The 18316-nt window shown below is 39.4% G+C and overlaps 1 protein-coding gene across 1 annotated transcript in view; it reads left to right on the top strand.

Moving 5' to 3' along the window:
* The window catches only part of ADAMTS9 (ADAM metallopeptidase with thrombospondin type 1 motif 9), a 174109-nt gene that overhangs the window by 25641 nt on the left and 130152 nt on the right, over positions 1-18316 (top strand). Inside the window, exons 4-10 of the mRNA XM_047778629.1 lie at positions 5929-6218; positions 8998-9081; positions 9181-9296; positions 10413-10453; positions 10570-10675; positions 16499-16645; positions 17899-18040. Of these exons, the coding sequence (XP_047634585.1) occupies positions 5929-6218; positions 8998-9081; positions 9181-9296; positions 10413-10453; positions 10570-10675; positions 16499-16645; positions 17899-18040 (926 nt within the window). The remainder of the gene's footprint in view (positions 1-5928; positions 6219-8997; positions 9082-9180; positions 9297-10412; positions 10454-10569; positions 10676-16498; positions 16646-17898; positions 18041-18316) is intronic.

Below are 18316 nucleotides of genomic sequence, written 5' to 3'. Positions count from 1 at the left end.
TTCTTTGGTTCAACATACTACTTTAAAATTTTAACTAGGCCAGGTTGCCTATAACCTCTTTTGTTAAGTAAACGTGAAATGAAGAGCTACCAAAAAATGATTTCCTATTTCTGAGTGTTGTACTTTAACTTCAGGAAGAAGCATGAAAATGGTATATCCACAATGGAAAACAATTTGGCAGTTCCTCAAAATATTAAACATAGGTATATACCCAAGGGAAATGTAAACGTGACCACAAAAACGCTTGTCCACACGTGTTCATAGCAACATTATTCAGTTGAGTTGTTGAGCCCAAATGTCCACCAATTTATGAATGAACAAAACAAAATGTAGTATATCTCTACAGTAGAGTATTTTATGGCAATACTAAATAATAGAGTACTGATTCATGCTATAGCATGAGTGAACCTTGAAAACATTATGCTAAGTGAAAGAAGCCAGACACAAAAAAATCAACATAATGTTTTACTCCTTTTGTATGAAATGAGAGTCCATAGGTACAAAATGTAGGTTAGTGATTGCCAGAGACTGGGGGTTGGTGGGGAGAGAGAGAATGGGGAGTGGTGGCTAATGGGTACAGCATCTCTTTGGAGGGCAATAAAAATTGTCTAAAATTGGATAATAGAAATGATTGCACAACTCTGTAAATAAACTATAAACCTTGAAATTTTTACCAAGAAAGTGAATTTTATGGTATGTGTATTATATCTCACTAAAAAGTAATAATAAATGTAAAGTTTTATGTGAGTAAAAGGAAGAGCAAATATGACAGACCATTTTTAATGTGCTTTCTCCCAGGGTGAAATTTCATCTTGTAGCCCATTCTGATAAAACTGTTAGCAAAGTAACATTGAAAATTGGAAATACTAGTCTCAATTCCATTATGCTAAAAGGTCACCAAGAAGAAATGTGAATGACCTTCTTTTTATCCTAACAGTTCACATCCCTTGGTGGAAATAATTCTCTGATACTAACAGTTTCTATTCAGAGGCAAAGAGTTTTGAGCAGATATACCAGTTATAGTGCCCCCCCTTTTTTTTCATTTTCAGTAGAAATGTTCTGCATCTGTAGTCACAGTGAATATTTGAATCTTTAAAGCTCATACTCGTTGTAATGCCAAATTCAAAACTGCTTGCTAAAATAAATGTAGTAGAAATTAGTCAGGCTAATTAGGTCAATAAATATTATTCTAATTCATTAGGATAGAAGGTCAGATGGGTATAAGACTGGGAAATATGTATTAGAAGATGTTGCTTTCAATTCTGAAGAAGTAATTTTATTTCTGCATTTATACCGCATGAAGCATCCTGATTGTTTCTTTGATACACAGGTTAGTTGTGAATGAAATGTCTTCCAGTTACATTAGAATTTACTCTGGGTTTATCTCTGTTAGAATTGTTCTGTGTTGGAAATATCCTTTTTGTGTGTGATTAATGCCTTAATTTCTTCTACTTTGCTGCTTAAATAAGTGTACCTTTTTTCCATTTAGTGCCTTGATTTACTCCCAGGTTTTTCCATGCCCAAGTCTCCTCTCACGACTCTCTGAGAGATGATTCCCCTTAGGGGTCCAAAGAGTGAATTCTGTACAGCATTTCCTCAGTATTTTTCTCACTTCAGTTATACTTTTCTCTAAATAAACCTGATAAATCAAAATAATTATGGAAGACAATAAGCAAAGATTAGTTTTTTTTTTTTTAACTAAGTGACAGCTTTTCTTTTTTTAACAGCTTTATTGAGATGAAGTTCACATACCATACTGTTAATCCATTTAAAGTATCCAATTCAGTGGTTTTTGGTGTATTCACAGATATGCACATCCATCATCACAGTCAATTGATCGTTTCTATCACTTGAAAAAGAAGGCCTGTATCCATTACCTATCAATACTCTCCCCACTCCCCTGCCCCGTGTACCCACCATACTTCCAACCCTGAGCAACTAACCTATTTTCTATCTCTATAGATTTACCTATTCTGGATATTTCATATAACTGGAATCATATAATATGTGCTCTTTTGTGATTGGCTTACTTCACTTTACTTATAAAGTTTAACAAAATATTTTATAATGATAAAAGAGTCAGTTCATCAGGAATATTTAGCAGTTATAAACATATATGCATCTCAGAGCACTGAAATACATGAGGGAAAAACTGACAGAAATGAAAGGAAAAATAAATTTGACAATAATAGTTGGAAATTTCAATATTTTACTTTAAGTAGTGGATAAATGAGCTAGGCAGAAGATGAACCAATAAATGGAAATCTTAAACAGCACTATAAACCAAGTATCCATAACAGACATCTGTAGAAAACTCTAACAGCAGTAAAACACACATTCTTCTGAAGTACATGAAAGGAGTTCCCATTGTGGCTCAGTGGTAACCAACCTGACTAGGATCCATGGGGACACAGGTTCAATCACTGGCCTTGCTCAGTGGGTTAAGGATCTGGCTGGCATTGCCATGAGCTTGCAGGTTGCAGAGGTAGCTCGGATCCCACATTGCTGTGGCTGTGGCATAGGCTGGCAGATGCAGCTCCAGTTTGACCCTTAGCCTGGGAACTTCCATGTGCCATGGGTGTGACCCTAAAAAGACAAAAAAAAAAAATGAAGTGCACATGAAATATTCCCTAGACTAGACCATATGCTAGGCCATAAAAAATGCAAAGTATCTTCACTGGCCACAGTGGAATGAAATTAGAAATCAATAAACAGAAGAAAATATGGAAAACTAAAATATATTAGGAAACTAAACTGCACATTCCTAAATAACCACAGGAGAAGTTAGAAAATACTTTGAGATGAATGAAAATGAAGATACAACATATAAAAACTTATGGGATGCATCCAAAGCAGGGCTTAGAGGGAAATTTATAGCTATGTCTTAAATGTTTCTATCAAGAAAAAAAAAGAGGAGTTCCCATTGTGGCGCAACAGAAGCAAATCTGACTAGGAACCATGAGGTTGCACGTTCAACTCCTGGCCTTGCTCAGAGGGTTAAGGATCTGGTGTTGCCATGAGCTGTGGTGTAGGTCACAGATGTGGCTCAGATCCTGTGTTGCTGTGGCTGTGGTGTAGGCCAGCAGCTGTAGCTCTGATTAGACCCCTCCTGGGAACCTACATATGCTGCAGGTGTGGCCCTGGAAAAAAAAAAAAAGAGAGAGAGATCTCAAATTAAAAATCTAATCTTCCACTTTAAGATACTTTTTTGAAAGAGAAGAAAAAACTAAACCTAAAGCAAGCAAAAGGAAATACCAAAGATTAGAACAGAAATTAATAAAATCGAGAATAGAAAAATGAAAGGCTTTAAAATCTTTGAAACTTTACTGACTATAATAAGTAATATTAAAATATTTACAAAAGGCATTAAGCAAGGATAATTTTTCACAAAACAAGTGACATGTTTTAATGTATTTAAAATACTCAGCACTTGTGATAGAACACGATAGAAGATAATATGAGAAAAAGAATATGCATGTATGACTGGGTCATTTTTCTGTATAGCAGAAACTAACAGAACATTGTAAATCAACTATAGTAACAAAATTTAAGAAAACCAAATGTTCAGTTTTCAATATGGCTTCCTTACACATACTGTAAAAAGCTAATGTTTATGAAAATATCCCCTAGGCACTGTCTTTTTTCCAATTCAGATTCAGTTTAGAAACTGTCAGCTAAACCATGAGCCCATTTCAGTTCCCAGCTCTTGAGAAGTCTTGCCTGATAGAAAGGACACTGTTTAGAGTGTTGATCACATCTGTGCCTCATTCTTGATACCACCACTTTCTGCATGTGACATTGGACAAGTACACGTAATCTCTTTGAGATTTATTTTCCTTGTCTGTAAAATAGATGTAGTTTTCTCAATCTGAGAGTAATTATAACATGTAAAAGATCCTAGTTCAGTATCTGGTACATAGTAGAGACTTGACTGGTATCTATTCTATAATCATTGGTGATTTAAAAATGGAATGAGGAGTTCCCGTCGTGGCTCAGTGGTTAATGAATCTGACTAGGAACCATGAGGTTGCAGGTTTGATCCCTGGCCTCACTCAGTGGGTTAAGGATCTGGCGTTGCTGTGAGCTGTGGTGTAGGTTGCAGACGCGGCTTGGATCCCGCGTTGCTGTGGCTCTGGCATAGGCCGGTGGCTACAGCTCCGATTCAACCCCTAGCCTGGGAACCTCCATATGCCGCGGGAGCGGCCCAAGAAATGACAAAAAGACAAAAGTAAAATAAAATAAAAAAATAAAAATGGAATGACAGCTTAATTACCTACATGGCATGGGTATACATATATGAATACTCTTGAAAGAGAGACTGGAAGAAAAATAGTCTAATGTTGAATCCTACTACATGCCAGGCTTTGAGCTGATCATTTATCTATAGCTGCACCTCATATAGCTTGTTTGATAGTTTGGACGACTTCACTATTTTAACAACCACTAAAACACTCAACTTGGGCAAAATACACGTCTTGGCCTAAATTGATTGTTTTAGCAATAGCTTATAATGGTTAAATATTTGAGCTCTTCAAATATGAAACTACTTAGAGTTTGACTTTCTTGTTATTACTAGTGTAATAATTTCTCTTTCTGTGTCTTAGGAAAGCATAATTCTTAGTTGTGCAATTCTGTTGCTTGTTTGTTTTTTGTTTTTATGGCCGCAGCTGTGGCATATGGAAGTTCTCCAGACCAGAGATTGAATCCAAGCTGCAGCTGCAGCCTATGCAGCAGCTGTGACAATGCCAGATCTTTAACCCACTGTGCCAGGCCCAGGATCGAACCTGATTTTCCATAGTGATCCAAGTCACTGAAGTTGGATTCTGAACCCACCGTGCCACAGCGGAAACTCCTCTGTTGTCTGCTTTGACTACAAACTAGTGGCCTTAAAGCTTTGAAAGACATTTATGATTTGATAGGCAAGATCACTGATGAAATTTTTTTTTACCCGAAGTGTATTTTGGCAGGCACTTTTATGCTTTTTCGGTTTATCGTGCAGTTGATAACTTTGAAATTGAATATCTTCACCCGCACTACAAGCTTCCAACCAAATTTAAGAGTAGTGCTTGTCAGAACTTTAACATGATTATAAATCACTTAGAGATCTTGTTAAAATGTGGATTCTGATTCATCAGATCTGGAATGGTGCCAGAGGATCTCTATTTCTAACAGGCTCCTGGGATTGCCAGTGCTGCTGGTCCACAGACCACACTTTGAGCTGCAAGATTGTGTAGAGTCTAAGAGTCAGAAATGAGGAGAGCTTATCTGGCATTATACATCACAGTCCCAGCTGTCTCTTGATACTCTCTGAGTGTAATCTACTTCCTTTACTGAGCCCTGAAATAAATTAATTAAAACTTTGGGAGCCTTGAACAGCAGTGATTCTCTTCTTCCATTTCATGCCTTGCAAGAACTGAATATGGTAATAGAATAATACTTTGTCGTGCATTTTCTGTAGATCGTTTGCATTGTCTACTAGCTTGCCCACCTTCAGGCCTCTGTATACTGTGTCTCAATGAATATCGAAAGTCGTGTATGTGAAGCATCTCTGTATCCAATCTCTAAACCTCTATAGTGTTGTTGGCCCTTATTCTCTGTATGACAAAGAACAATGTATACAAACCACTTAAATCACAGCCAGACTCTTGTCACCGATTGGAAAGAATAAGCAGTTGTTTCCCCTAAACTCAGGCCTGATTTTCTAATACCTTAGGTGAGCATTGATCAAGCTTCCAGGGAAGCTAATTTCAAGTCCTTAGTCATTTAGATGAGAATGCTGAGTTTCACATGGAGAGTCCATGGCGTGAAGAACTTGATTTTGTATGTAATTTGACTACAGAGGCATCGCTTTAAGCTGTGTCACATTACATTTTTAATATGAACCGGATGTGGCTTGAAATGTAATGCATGCCATCTGATTTGTTACAGAACACAAAAGTAGTCACAGTCAGGACAAGAGAAAAACGAGGACGAGAAAATGGGGAGCGAGGAGGAACCTGGCTGATGATGTGGCAGTATTAAAAAGCAACTTAGCCACACAGGCACTTTCTGCTTATGGGAACAAGACGGACAGCACAAGGGAAAAGAGGACCCACAGAAGAACAAAACGTTTTTTGTCCTATCCACGGTTTGTAGAAGTGATGGTGGTGGCAGATAACAGAATGGTTTTATATCATGGAGCAAACCTGCAACACTACATTTTAACTTTAATGTCAATTGTAAGTACATTCAAAAGAAGGTGATTTATGATGTCCTTAGATGTGCCATTGGGGAGTGGGTTTCCACCCAGTTCTTTGAAGGACTGTTTAGGGCTGGCATTGCAGTGATTCAGGCAAGTGACTGAAGAGGCTGTAAGATTATTCATTGGCTGCCTTTTGATATTGGCAATAATGGGTTTCAATATGGAGTGTTTATTCTGTGTTAGGCAATGTGCTCCTGCCTTAAAAAGGCATCATTTCTAATCCTCCAGGCAACTCCACTGGGTAGATAGTCATCCCCATATTATAGCTAGGAAAACTGAGCCTCAGAGAAGTTGGGTCAATTGCCCAGGGTCACAAAAAGCTAGCAAGTAGCTTAGAGAGTGCATGTGACCATTAGCGGGTCCAGTTCCCCAGACCAGGGCTCTTTGAACCTGCATAGCCAGACGGGAGTCTCTGGTAAGAATTTTGGATGTGGGTTGTGAATCAGAGTCACTGGTGGAGCTTTTAAAAATGTAGTTGTCTGTCTCTACCCTCCCTCCCCAGGGTTCTCATTAAGTGGCTCTGGGGTGAGGCTTAGTAATCTTTCATGCCCATTTTGAATTTTTTCTACTCCCATTTTGAATTGAAAATGTAATAAATTTGCATGATGGAAAAACAAATCAAACAGATTCAAAGATTAGTGAGAAAGTCTAAGTGCCTTCTTCCACCCAGACTCTCAGGCCCCTTCCCTTCCCTGAGGCAACCACTGTGACAAGTTTTTTTGCCCATGTTTCAACCAGCACTACCCAACAGAAATATAAGGCAAGCCATGTACATCATTTTTTAAAATATAGGTATATATATATATTTTGTATGGTCATACCTGCAACATATGGAAGTTCCCCGGCTAGGGGATTGAATCCAAGCCACAGCTGCAACCTATGCTGTAACTGGGGTCACACCAGATGCTTTAACACATTGAACCCAGCTGGGTATTGAACCAGCACCTCTGTAGCAACCTAAGCCACCGAAGTTGGATTCTTAACCCACTACGCCATAGCAGGGAACTCCTAAGTATATATAACTTTTAATTTCCAGCTAGCCACACACACACACACTCACACCACAAGAAACAGGTAAAATTATTTTTAATGATTTATTATTATTATTATTATTATTATTACTACTATTATTGCTTTTTAGGGCCACACCCACAGCATAAGGAAGTTCCCAACTAGGGGTGAAATCAGAGCTACAGCTGCCAGCCTGCACCACAGCCACAGCAAGGTGGGATCTGAGTCACATCTGCAACCTACACCACAGCTTGAGGCAATGCTGGATCCTTTACCCACTGAGCAAGGCCAGGCATGGAACCTGCCACCTTGTAGTTACTGGTGGGATTCGTTTCCACTGCAGCTACAACAGGAACACCTGTATCTTATTTTATATCTAAATAGTATCATTTTAAAAATTATTGCTGACATTAACATTTTTTCCATACTAAGTATTCAAAAGCTGGTGTGCGTTTTCACATCTGAATTCAGACTAGCCACATTTCAGTGCTCAGTGACCTCATGGGACAAGTGGCTACCATGTTGGACAGTCTAACTCAAGATATTTCTTAAGCAAATGTGTCTGAATATACTTTTTTTTTCTGAACAGAACTGGAGCAACTCTCATATACAGTTTTACATTTTGCTGTTTTCTTAAAAGATTGGAGATTGTTCCATAATAGCCCATATGATATGCCTTCATTCATGTTAAGGCTCAGTGTAGAATTCCTATTAATAGAATCATCCTATTTATTTGAATGGGAATCTACATGTAATAAATTCCCCAAATGGATGAAAAGCAGCCATTTGGGAACATCAGTTTAGAGTTTCTTCTCCCCTCTCTGTGGCCTGTGGTTTCTTCCCCCCCACCGCTGTGAACCCTCCCCCTGTGCTCCCCATCTCCCCAACCAGACCCACCCCCCCATTCTCTCTCAGACCCCTTCCTCATGCTCAGTCCCATGTACCCCAGCCCTCTCCTGCTCTGGAGGAAGGAAAGAAAAACCTAGTCAGGCCTTGCACCGACAACTCCATTTTGATCACATAAATTCAGACTTGTCAAGCATTTCAGTGACAAGCATGGATTCGGGTCAAATTGATCTTGGCTGAGAGTTCTGCTACTCACCACTGTTTAATCTTGGACAAGTTGCTTAACTTCTCTGAGCCTCAGTTTCCTCATTTTTTGAGCAAAGATTGTAGTAATAGCTCAGTTTTGCTCTGGGGACTAAAAGCAAAGGCATATGCAGCTTTCAGCAAGGATCTAGCCCACCTTAAGCACTCAGAGGATGTTAGCTCTCATAATTCATAATAGTGATGAAAACAAAACAAAACAAAAGGAGGTTACCAGGTTGTGGAGAACACAAGTGGTTGGTAAACATGAGTAGCTGCCGGATTAGCAAGCATGTGTTCTGTGTGAGAATCTATAAATGGCAGTCCATCCTGGACTTCAACTGGGATGAAAAAGCTTGATCAAAAATTAATATCCAGTGTTTTAGCACAGAGAAGCATTAAGTTATGTGGCAATGCAATTTCCTTGGAAAACACCTTGAAATTTAAACTTGTTTGCATGCCTACTGTCTAAAACCGCCATCTGTGAATTTTACAAAGAGATTTTTAAGAAATGTTTGTTGATGGAATGAAAACTCACAACTCCATAGTGCATATGTTGCATGAACCATAAAAAGAGGTGGAGCCCAACGTAAGACATGAATTGCTTATTGCTTACACAGAGTTCACAATTAACTTTGAAAAATTTATCTCGGTTGCAGGTAGCCTCTATCTATAAAGACCCAAGTATTGGAAATTTAATTAATATTGTTATTGTGAACTTAGTTGTGATTCATAATGAACAGGTAATAAAGTTTTTTTCTTCTTTCTTCTATCTGTATCCGAAATGGCATAAGTGATTGGTGTTGGTACAACAGACCAACCAAATTCTTTTCTGTATTTAGGAGGGACCTTCCATATCTTTTAATGCCCAGACAACGTTAAAAAACTTTTGCCAGTGGCAGCATTCAAAGAACCATCCTGGTGGAATTCAGCATGATACAGCTGTCCTTGTAACGAGGTATATGGATGTCTTATTCCTCCAGTCTTAGTTTCCGGGCAAGTTGATGGGATAAAGTCATAGTCCTGGTACCCAGCCCCTAGTCCAGGGTTTTTCAAATTCAGCCAAATTGAATTCGGTGACCTCTGGGGTCATATAATTCTGTGTTGTAGGGAGTACCCTGTGCCCTCCAGGATGTTGCAGCATCCTTGATCTCTTTCTGCCACATACCAGTAGTCCTCCCTCCTTTTAGTTATGATAGCCAACCATGTCATCCAGATGTTGCCACATGCCCTCTGAAGGAGTCTGGCGGGAGGGCAGAATAACTCCTGGTTGAGAACCACTGACCAGTAGCTGCCAAGTAGGCAGTTAATACATTAGGCAGGCCTGAAGGTAAACTTATATAGGGGGCAGCTGCCATTCAGATTGAGCTGGTTGTTACTGTGCAGGATGTAAGTTCAGTGTTGCCAGCTTTTGTGATTCTATAAGAAGCCAGAAATAAGGATTTTTTCTTTAAATGTGAATTCTCTCAATTTTAAAATGGTAGCTTCTAGCTCAGAAATATTTAAAATGCTGTGCGGGACAACGAAGAGGTATGCTGGCCTAATTTTGCCTCCCATTGGCCATCTTTGATATGCTCACAAATACTCTTTTTTTTTTTTTTTTAAAATGGTGACACCCACAGCATATGGAAGTTCCCTGGCCAGAAATTGAACCTATGCCTCTGTAGCAACCCGAGCCGCTGCAGTCCGATTCTTAACCCATTGCGCCACAGCGGGAACTCCATTAGGGTCACACACGCTCTTAAAGGAACATAAAGGCATTTAGAGCCTTCTCAGGATGTTCATTAAGAAACTAGAATCACCAGCTTCAAGATATGAGAAAAAGAGGTTTCCACTTGGCCTTGGCTACCCCTGTGACAGAAGGTGACCTCTTCCTGCAGCTTTTAATCTGTAAGCCAGTGATGCTTCAACTTTTTTGAGTTGCAAACCCCTGGCTTTGTTAGCTTGCTCTTTGTAACCCCACTACTCCTACCCCGAAGCTGTGCTGTCGTGAATGCCTCAAAGATTCTAAAGTGTTTGCTTGTATTGCCATTTACTGTTTGTTGTCAAGGCCCTAAGTCTGCTTTGCTTTCAGGCAGGATATCTGCAGAGCTCATGACAAATGTGATACCTTAGGTGAGTCCACTGTGCGTATCCTCTCTGGCTACGACAGTTTACAACATGTTTTTCTTCCAAGCCACAGATGCCTTTTAAAGTAAATCCTTGTGTTGTTGTTGTTTTCCTTCTCATAGGTCTGGCTGAACTGGGAACCATCTGTGATCCCTACAGAAGCTGCTCTATTAGTGAAGATAGTGGACTGAGTACAGCTTTTACAATAGCCCATGAACTGGGCCACGTGTACGTTTCTTTTCTGTATGTTCATTTCATTCAGAGTGACCGAAAACTTGTGTTTCTTTGCATCAGTCAGCCTTCGCTTGACTTCAAGGGCGTAAAATGCTTCTCCAGGCATGGCTGAGTTTGCAGGGTTGGAAAGCTTTGAATCTAACTGGGAGAAATGAGTTTGCCTTCAAGATACTAAGTAAAGCAGTGCACCCTCTTCAGCCATAACTCACACAGCTGTGGCTTAACTGTACACATTTTCTAGACATTGTCTAACACGCCCCTTTCCTATTGGGAAAGGTCTTTCTGCCCCCTCCACTGAAGCAGGGGGTCTCTCAGCTTAGCGAACTTTGCTGACTTAATACCTTTGTTTAGTAGGGTTTTCCAAAGTTTCTCTGGCTCATAGGATTTCCCAAAACCACATCATTCCTGATTCTCCTTATATAAGGCTGTCATTCAGATGTTAGCCTCCGGGAACAGAGCTATCTCTCTCTCAGGGAAAAGAATGAACAAAGCTCCAGAGAAGAAAACATTTCCTAATTTTGGTCACTAAGCATCTGGTCATTATGAAATTGACTTTTCCTATTTGTTCTTTAGAATATGGGGCAGAGTCGTCTAAATTCCCTCAGTTATTCAATTTTAGATCTGCATTCTTTTTTTTCTAGAATGATGAAATTCTTTTTTTTGAGGTAATTTTCTCAAAAGATGTCATTAGTATAATATGGCTATAGATCAGTCTGCATGTCAGATGTTAACCTTTAGAGATAACATCATCTATTAAGCAGGCTTTTCATTCAGCAAATGTTTATTGAAGGCACCTTATGTGCAGTGTACCATGCTAGGCATAAAGCAAGATGCTTATATAGAGGTATCTCTAATTCAGTTCAACATATAATGAGTATATTTTATTTTATTTTAGGGCCACACCCACGGCATATGGAAGTTCTCAGCTACAGCTGCCGGCCTAAAGCACAGCCACAGTAACATCGGATCCAAGTCGCTTCTGAAACATATACCACAGCTCGTGGCAATGCTGGATCCTTAACCCACTGAGCGAGGCCAGGGATCAAACCCTCATCATCATGGATACTAGTTGGATTCGTTTCTCTTGCACCATGAAGGGAACTCCATAATGAGTATATTTTAAAACTAGTATCTTTCAAACATATTTTAAGAGCATACCCTCCTTTCTTTCTCCAAAGGAAATATTGTTAGATGTACAGTATTTAGAGAATAAAAGAGGCATGACTTTCATCTAAGCCCTTGGGACTGATCAGAGTCCTGCTTAATCAGCCACCTCTCTGTCCTTTTGGTTTCTGAAACACCTTCATTAAACTCAGGGGTTTCTTGGAACTAGGTTTGAAAACTGCTGCTTCCACCAGTATTTCCAAAAGGACTCTAACACTGATTCCAAGAGAATGGTCCATGGTGGCAGGGGAGTGGAGGTAGAGATTTTGTAGTCCAGTGATTCAAAATTTTTTTTTTCTGATTTTAGTCCTGCCTGGAGTCCTAAGGCCAAATGGCATAAAGTTAAGGCTCTGACAAGTCCTGTATAAAAGTGTTGATTTTGTTTAACTCAGTTTTCCCAAACTTATTTTAACAGATCTTTGGGGGATTTTCACTTATTTATTTTATATGAAATCTAGTAAATTACTTTAGACCCTTAAATAGGAAGTGTAGATATGACCATGAGGAATAGGGTGGCATTTCAAAGGGGCAGTTCTTCCTGCCCCAGAAATGGGAATAGAGAAAGAGAAGCAGGAATGTATTCAAAGGGCAAGAGTTTGTGTAATGAACAGATTAACATTTCTACCCAAAATAATGGCTAACAAGAATATACTATTTAAAGAAATATAATTAATTCCCTATTAATTCCTTTCCAACAGAAGAGATTATAAATTCATTTTAGATAAACTTTAGTTTGTAAAGTTGATATTTTAAAAAAAGTAAGAATTTTGAGTAGCAGAAATGAAATATTTTCACCTATAGAGAAGCCTCATTTCACAATTAACAGATGTCTCCCTACACACACAAAAAATGTTGACATTGTTCTAGGAGCTTTCATTTATGTTATCTCCCTTAATCTTTTTTTTTTTTTTTTTCTTTTAAGGGCCACACCTGAGGCACATGGAGGTTTCCAGGCTAGGGGTCGAATTGAAGCTGTAGCCCCTGGCCTGCACCACAGCCGCAGCAGTGCCAGATCTAAGCCACGTCTGCGACCTATACCACAGCTCACGGCAACACCAGATCCTTAACCCATTGAGCAAGGCCAGGGATCAAAACTGTTTCCTCATGGATGCTAGTCAGACTGTTTCTGCTGACCCATGAATGACAGGAACTCCTCCCTTAATCTTTATAATCCCTACAAAGTAGATATTATTGTTTCCCTGCATTTTATTTAGAGATGGTAAATTATCCAAAGTCTAGTAGCTAATGCTGGCATAGGAGCCTATGATGTTGGCGTTTCAGCTCCATGGTAGAAGTCAGAAGGCACCAGGTACCCACATTCTGGACTGAACTGTTATAACACCTCTTTGACTTGAGAAAAATATATGCTGTGTGTTTTCCTGTATGATGAAAATAACACCTATGCACCTCATATCAAATGTGTCAAGAATTAAAAAATGAAATAATTGGTGAATGATGTGAGCTGTTGTTTAAACAAAATGTGTGTCCCTAGCCTGTTAGTGAGTTATTATTTTTATTGTGTCTCATAGCTTTGTTTGTATTTTAAGAAAAGTGAAAATCCTTTTTTTTTTTTTTTAAAAAAAAAAAAAAAGGAGTTGCCATTGTGGCTGAGCAAGTTAAGGACCTGATGTTGTCTCTGTGAAGATGGGGGTTCAATCCCTGGTATCACTCAGTGGGTTAAGTGTCCAGCGTTGCCACAAGCTGTAGCGTAGGTAGCAGATGTGGCTCAGATCAGGTGTTGCCATGACTGTGGCATAGACCCTGCAGTTGTAGCTCCCATTCGACCCCTAGCCTGGGAACTTCCATATGCCTCAGGTGTGGCCATAAAAAAGAAAAAAAATTTTTTTCTTGCTACTGTACTCTGCAGCAAATTTTCTAACAACCTTTTGCAAAACTAAATGTTAATTTGTTAACAGTCATGTCTTTTAGATAGTATAAAACCTAAGAGCTCTTTCAGGGATAAAGCAACTGCCTTTGTGTTTGTTGAGCATCATAGGATGCTTTAAAAAAAAAGCTCCGGAGTTCCCGTCGTGGTGCAGTGGTTAACGAATCCGACTAGGAACCATGAGGTTGCGGGTTTGATCCCTGGCCTTGCTCAGTGGGTTAAGGATCTGGCGTTGCCAAGAGCTGTGGTGTAGGTTGCAGACGCGGCTCGGATTCCGAGTTGCTGTGGCTCTGACATAGGCTGGTGATTACAGCTCCGATTCGACCCCTAGCCTGGGAACCTCCATGTGCCGCGGGAGCGGCCCAAAGAAATAGCAAAAAGACAAAAATAAAATAAAATAAAATTAAATTAAATTAAAAAAAGCTCCTACCTTCTCTGTACCAGCTTCACAGACACCAAGAATCTAAGTCAGGGAGAGTTAGGGAGGTAATTGAGCCTCTCCTGGATACAGAAAGAAATCCTTTCTCAGTGTTCCTGACAGTTCTTCCTCAATTTGTTTCATAGAAGGGAATGTAGTTGCTATGTAGTTTAAGACAGGAGCTTTTAGAATCAGACTGAAGTGGATCCCAGATCCCCCACCCCCTACCCCTTAGTAGATTTGTGACCTTCATCAAATAGTTAAACCTCTCTGCACTTCAGTTTCCTCTTCTGTAAAATGTGGCTAGTAGTAGCACACTAATCATTGGGTCAAATAAGCCATTAAAAGAAATAAAGCATCAAATGCACTTAACACACTGCCTGGTGCATTGTGGATGCTAAAAAAGTCTTGGTAATTATTTTTTAGTAAGTGCTTAATGAATATTTATTGTTATACAATCCCTGCTATAAGCAAATGTGCCTGACATTTGAATGAAGAAAAAGTTTTCTGTTTATATGAGGAAATAGATGGGATTTTATCAAGTCACGGTGGAGGAGAAAATAACACCAGCTTCTTTGCACCAGAGAAAAACAAAGAAGCTTTGAAAGCTTTGCTTGAGTTAGGTTTGTTGATATAGGTATTACATTGACTTTGCAACTGACATTTAGAAACCTGGGCAGTCGTTGTTTTAAGAAAATGGACTCTAGCATCAATGATTATTTTTTTCTTTTTTTAAAATTTTATTGAAGTATATTTGTTGGATTAAAATATTGTGATAATTTCTGCTTTACAGCAAAGTGACTCAGTTCTACATGCATATATATTCCCTGGTTCCCTTAAATACTATTAAGTTGAACCAAGACGGTTAGAGTTTTTTCATCTCTCATTTCCTGCCTGGCAATTATTGAGGGGTCCAAATTTTTAAAAGAAAAAGGAAATCTAACATGAGAAATTACTGGGATGTACTTCATAGACCTTTATTCCAGCTTTTCCCTTTTTTTTTTTTTTTTTTTTCCTTTTTAGGGCTGCTCCTGTGGGCATATGGAAGTTCCTAGTCTGTGGGTCGAATCAGATTTGCAGCTGCCAGCCTATACCGCAGCCACAGCAATGCCAGAGCTGAGCCAAGTCTATGACCTATACCACAGCTCACAGCAACACCAGGTCCCCGACCCCCTGAGCAGGGCCAGGGATCAAACTCGCATCCTTATGGACACTAGTTGAATTCATTTCCACTGATTCATGATGGGAACTCCCAGCTTTTACTTTTATATGAAGCAGCTCTACATGCTTTTGTCTGACTCCCTTGTTTTTGTTTCTCAAGATGAACTTGCGAAGGGAATCCCTCCCTTTATGCCCAGTTAATCATATACATCAATTTTGTGATGGGGAATAGACCTCCAGCGAGGACAGTCCCTGTAGTTTGTTAGCCAGCGGATAATTACCTGAGCTGAGAAAGCCACGTGGGTCCTCAAACTGATGTTTTTTGGATTGAGAAATACTTCCTCCCATTTTTTCCCCCACTTCCTCTGGCTAAGCCAAGAATGGCAAATATGTGTTAATGCCACTGCTGAGTTCCCACCCAGACCCAAGAGGACATTAGTACTACATCACAGCTTTTTCGTGGGTGGAACCTGGATGAGTTTAAGAATCCTTTTGTGCCCAGATTTTCAGGAAGCCTGTACCAATCAGTTGTCATTGGCATGAAGCATGAAGCTGTTTGCCGTCTGAGTTAAGCCAACTGAATTGGCGCACCTCTGGTTTCGTGCTTGCAGCTTTTCCTAATGGGTTTTATTGTGCATGGACTTTGCATACCTTTATAATGGTATACTTACATGGTTGTAGCATCTGTCAGCCTGACCCCAAAAGAAGGAGATGCCAAGACCCACCATGGACCTCTTATTAGGAAGCTTCTGGCTTCAAGTTGTGACACTTGACTGATGCTTTATATGTACAGCATTATCATAACCTGCCAAGTGCTGGACTGTAAATTGTTTTTTTAACAGCTTATTGGGAACTCCAACTATTGTATTCTAGCAGCAGCTGCAGCACATGCAGAGCTTCTGCAATTCCCCAAAAATACATCTAAACAAAATAATGGCCCAATTCACATTTTTTTTTTAACGTTAAAGGTATTTTGCATTAAATTGGGTCAGAAGTATATTTTATTCTACTCTCTAACTCTAATCATTTAGTAAGTTTTGTTCTGATCACCAGGATTCAGGTGATTATCCATAATGCAATAGTCAGTTAAATTTTTTCTTTTAGATGCATTCTCGAATCAATATAACATTTCCATCCTTTAGTGTTTACTGATTTTTTTTTTTTTTAATCATTGTCTTCTCGGCCTTAGGTTCAACATGCCTCATGATGACAACAACAAGTGCAAAGAAGAAGGAGTTAAGAGCCCCCAGCATGTCATGGCCCCAACGCTGAACTTCTATACCAACCCCTGGATGTGGTCAAAGTGCAGTCGAAAATATATCACTGAATTTTTAGAGTAAGACTTGAACTTTCTTTGAGCCCAGCTTTCAGACTAGTCTCTGCCTTCCACGTAGTGAACTAATTGTGGGAAAGAAAATGTAGAGCCAAGAATTCCTTTTGAGTTGTTATTTTTGTTGACATTCCTTGGGAGGAGGGAAAAAGAAATACTCTCTTGACATCTGGATAGTTCATGTCCTTGCCAGAGTTTAGAAGATTACAGGCTGAGCTCAAGGGAAAGGTTGGGATCCTAAAGAGAATCCTTAAATGCTGCTTCATTCTTGGTAAAGCTATGAAATGAGTTCAGGTCTTAGGGAAGGGACCGTGAATGTGATTGCATGATGAAGGAAGGCCACAAATGTTTATGTGCTCTTAACTTAGTAATTTTGGATGGGAAAGTGTAAGATAGTGAGAGGCCCCCAGAGAATGTTATACGGGTGGATGAAAATTACATGGACCTCCATGTTGCTCCATTGAGAATACTCTCTTTCTTTCTCTCTTTCTTTATCTCTCTTTCTCTCCTCTTTTTTCTTTCTTTGTTTTTTGTTTTTGTTGTTAAGCTTCCCTCCAGGCTGCACAAAGAGCCAATTACACTATGCGATATCCCTGTGTCACAGATTTATTGCTCTTCTCTCCCAGATGTGCAAAAGGTTAAGTGATTGTCCCAAGGTCACTGGGTGTATATTTCTCCAGCCACAGGGAAGAGGGGGTTTTGTTGATCAGAACTCACCGGGTGTGAATTTTGCAGAAGAGATGTTTGCTGAAATGTCCCAAAACTGGCAGGTTGCCAGTTTTGTTTTTGCTTTTGTTTTAAGTAGATGATCTAAAGTGTTTCTTATCATAGTCATTGATTCCACTCACCAATCTAATCAGCATCTCTTTACTAAACACTTGTTCCTAAGGATGGGGCCCCATGCTCGGGTGAAAAAAGGCATAGACTATCTTTACCCCTAAGAAGCTTATACTCTATTGGAGAAGATAGCAAAAAATAAATAGATAATTGCCCTGAAATGTGATAAGTGCTAGAACAGGTATGTATTTGCTGTCAGTTATTTTGCATGCATAGCCAGTGGTTTCACAAACAAATATACACCAGAAATCGAACTGCAGCTCCCAGACTCAAGTTTGAATGAAAAGAATAAAATAAATACAAAAAAGAAATCATCTTCTCTGCCATTAAAACGGCAGAAGGGCTTCCACTGTCTTCTGGAGTCTTTTGCCATCACATCTTATCCAATGCCCTCACCAGCTTTGTTTTTCTACTTTCCATAGCACTGGTTACGGCGAGTGTTTGCTTAATGAACCTGAATCCAGACCCTACCCTTTGCCTTCTCAACTGCCAGGCCTCCTTTACAACGTGAATAAACAATGTGAATTGATTTTTGGACCAGGTTCTCAGGTGTGCCCATATATGGTAAGTATTTAGGGGCTATTCCTGTCCCCATAGATGGATTCTGATTTATTATTACTATTATTATTCATAGTTTTGCATGGGATTCTTAGTCATGGAAACCACTCATGGAAAAGTTGAATGGTCTGTTGACTATTAATGGCAGTAGCAAGAATGATGATAGGGATAAAGAGTAATCGTGCTTGGTGTTGAATGGGGCTTTATCAGCCCTTTTTCACTTCACTCTCAACCCAAAAAATAAGATGCCATTACCATCTTCATTTTATGAGTGGGTTAGTG

This window comes from Phacochoerus africanus, chromosome 1 (assembly GCF_016906955.1).
Source record: "Phacochoerus africanus isolate WHEZ1 chromosome 1, ROS_Pafr_v1, whole genome shotgun sequence".
Lineage (NCBI taxonomy): Eukaryota > Metazoa > Chordata > Mammalia > Artiodactyla > Suidae > Phacochoerus > Phacochoerus africanus.
The sequence above is the reverse complement of the archived record's forward strand: the minus strand, read 5'-3'. Positions and strand labels throughout refer to the sequence as shown.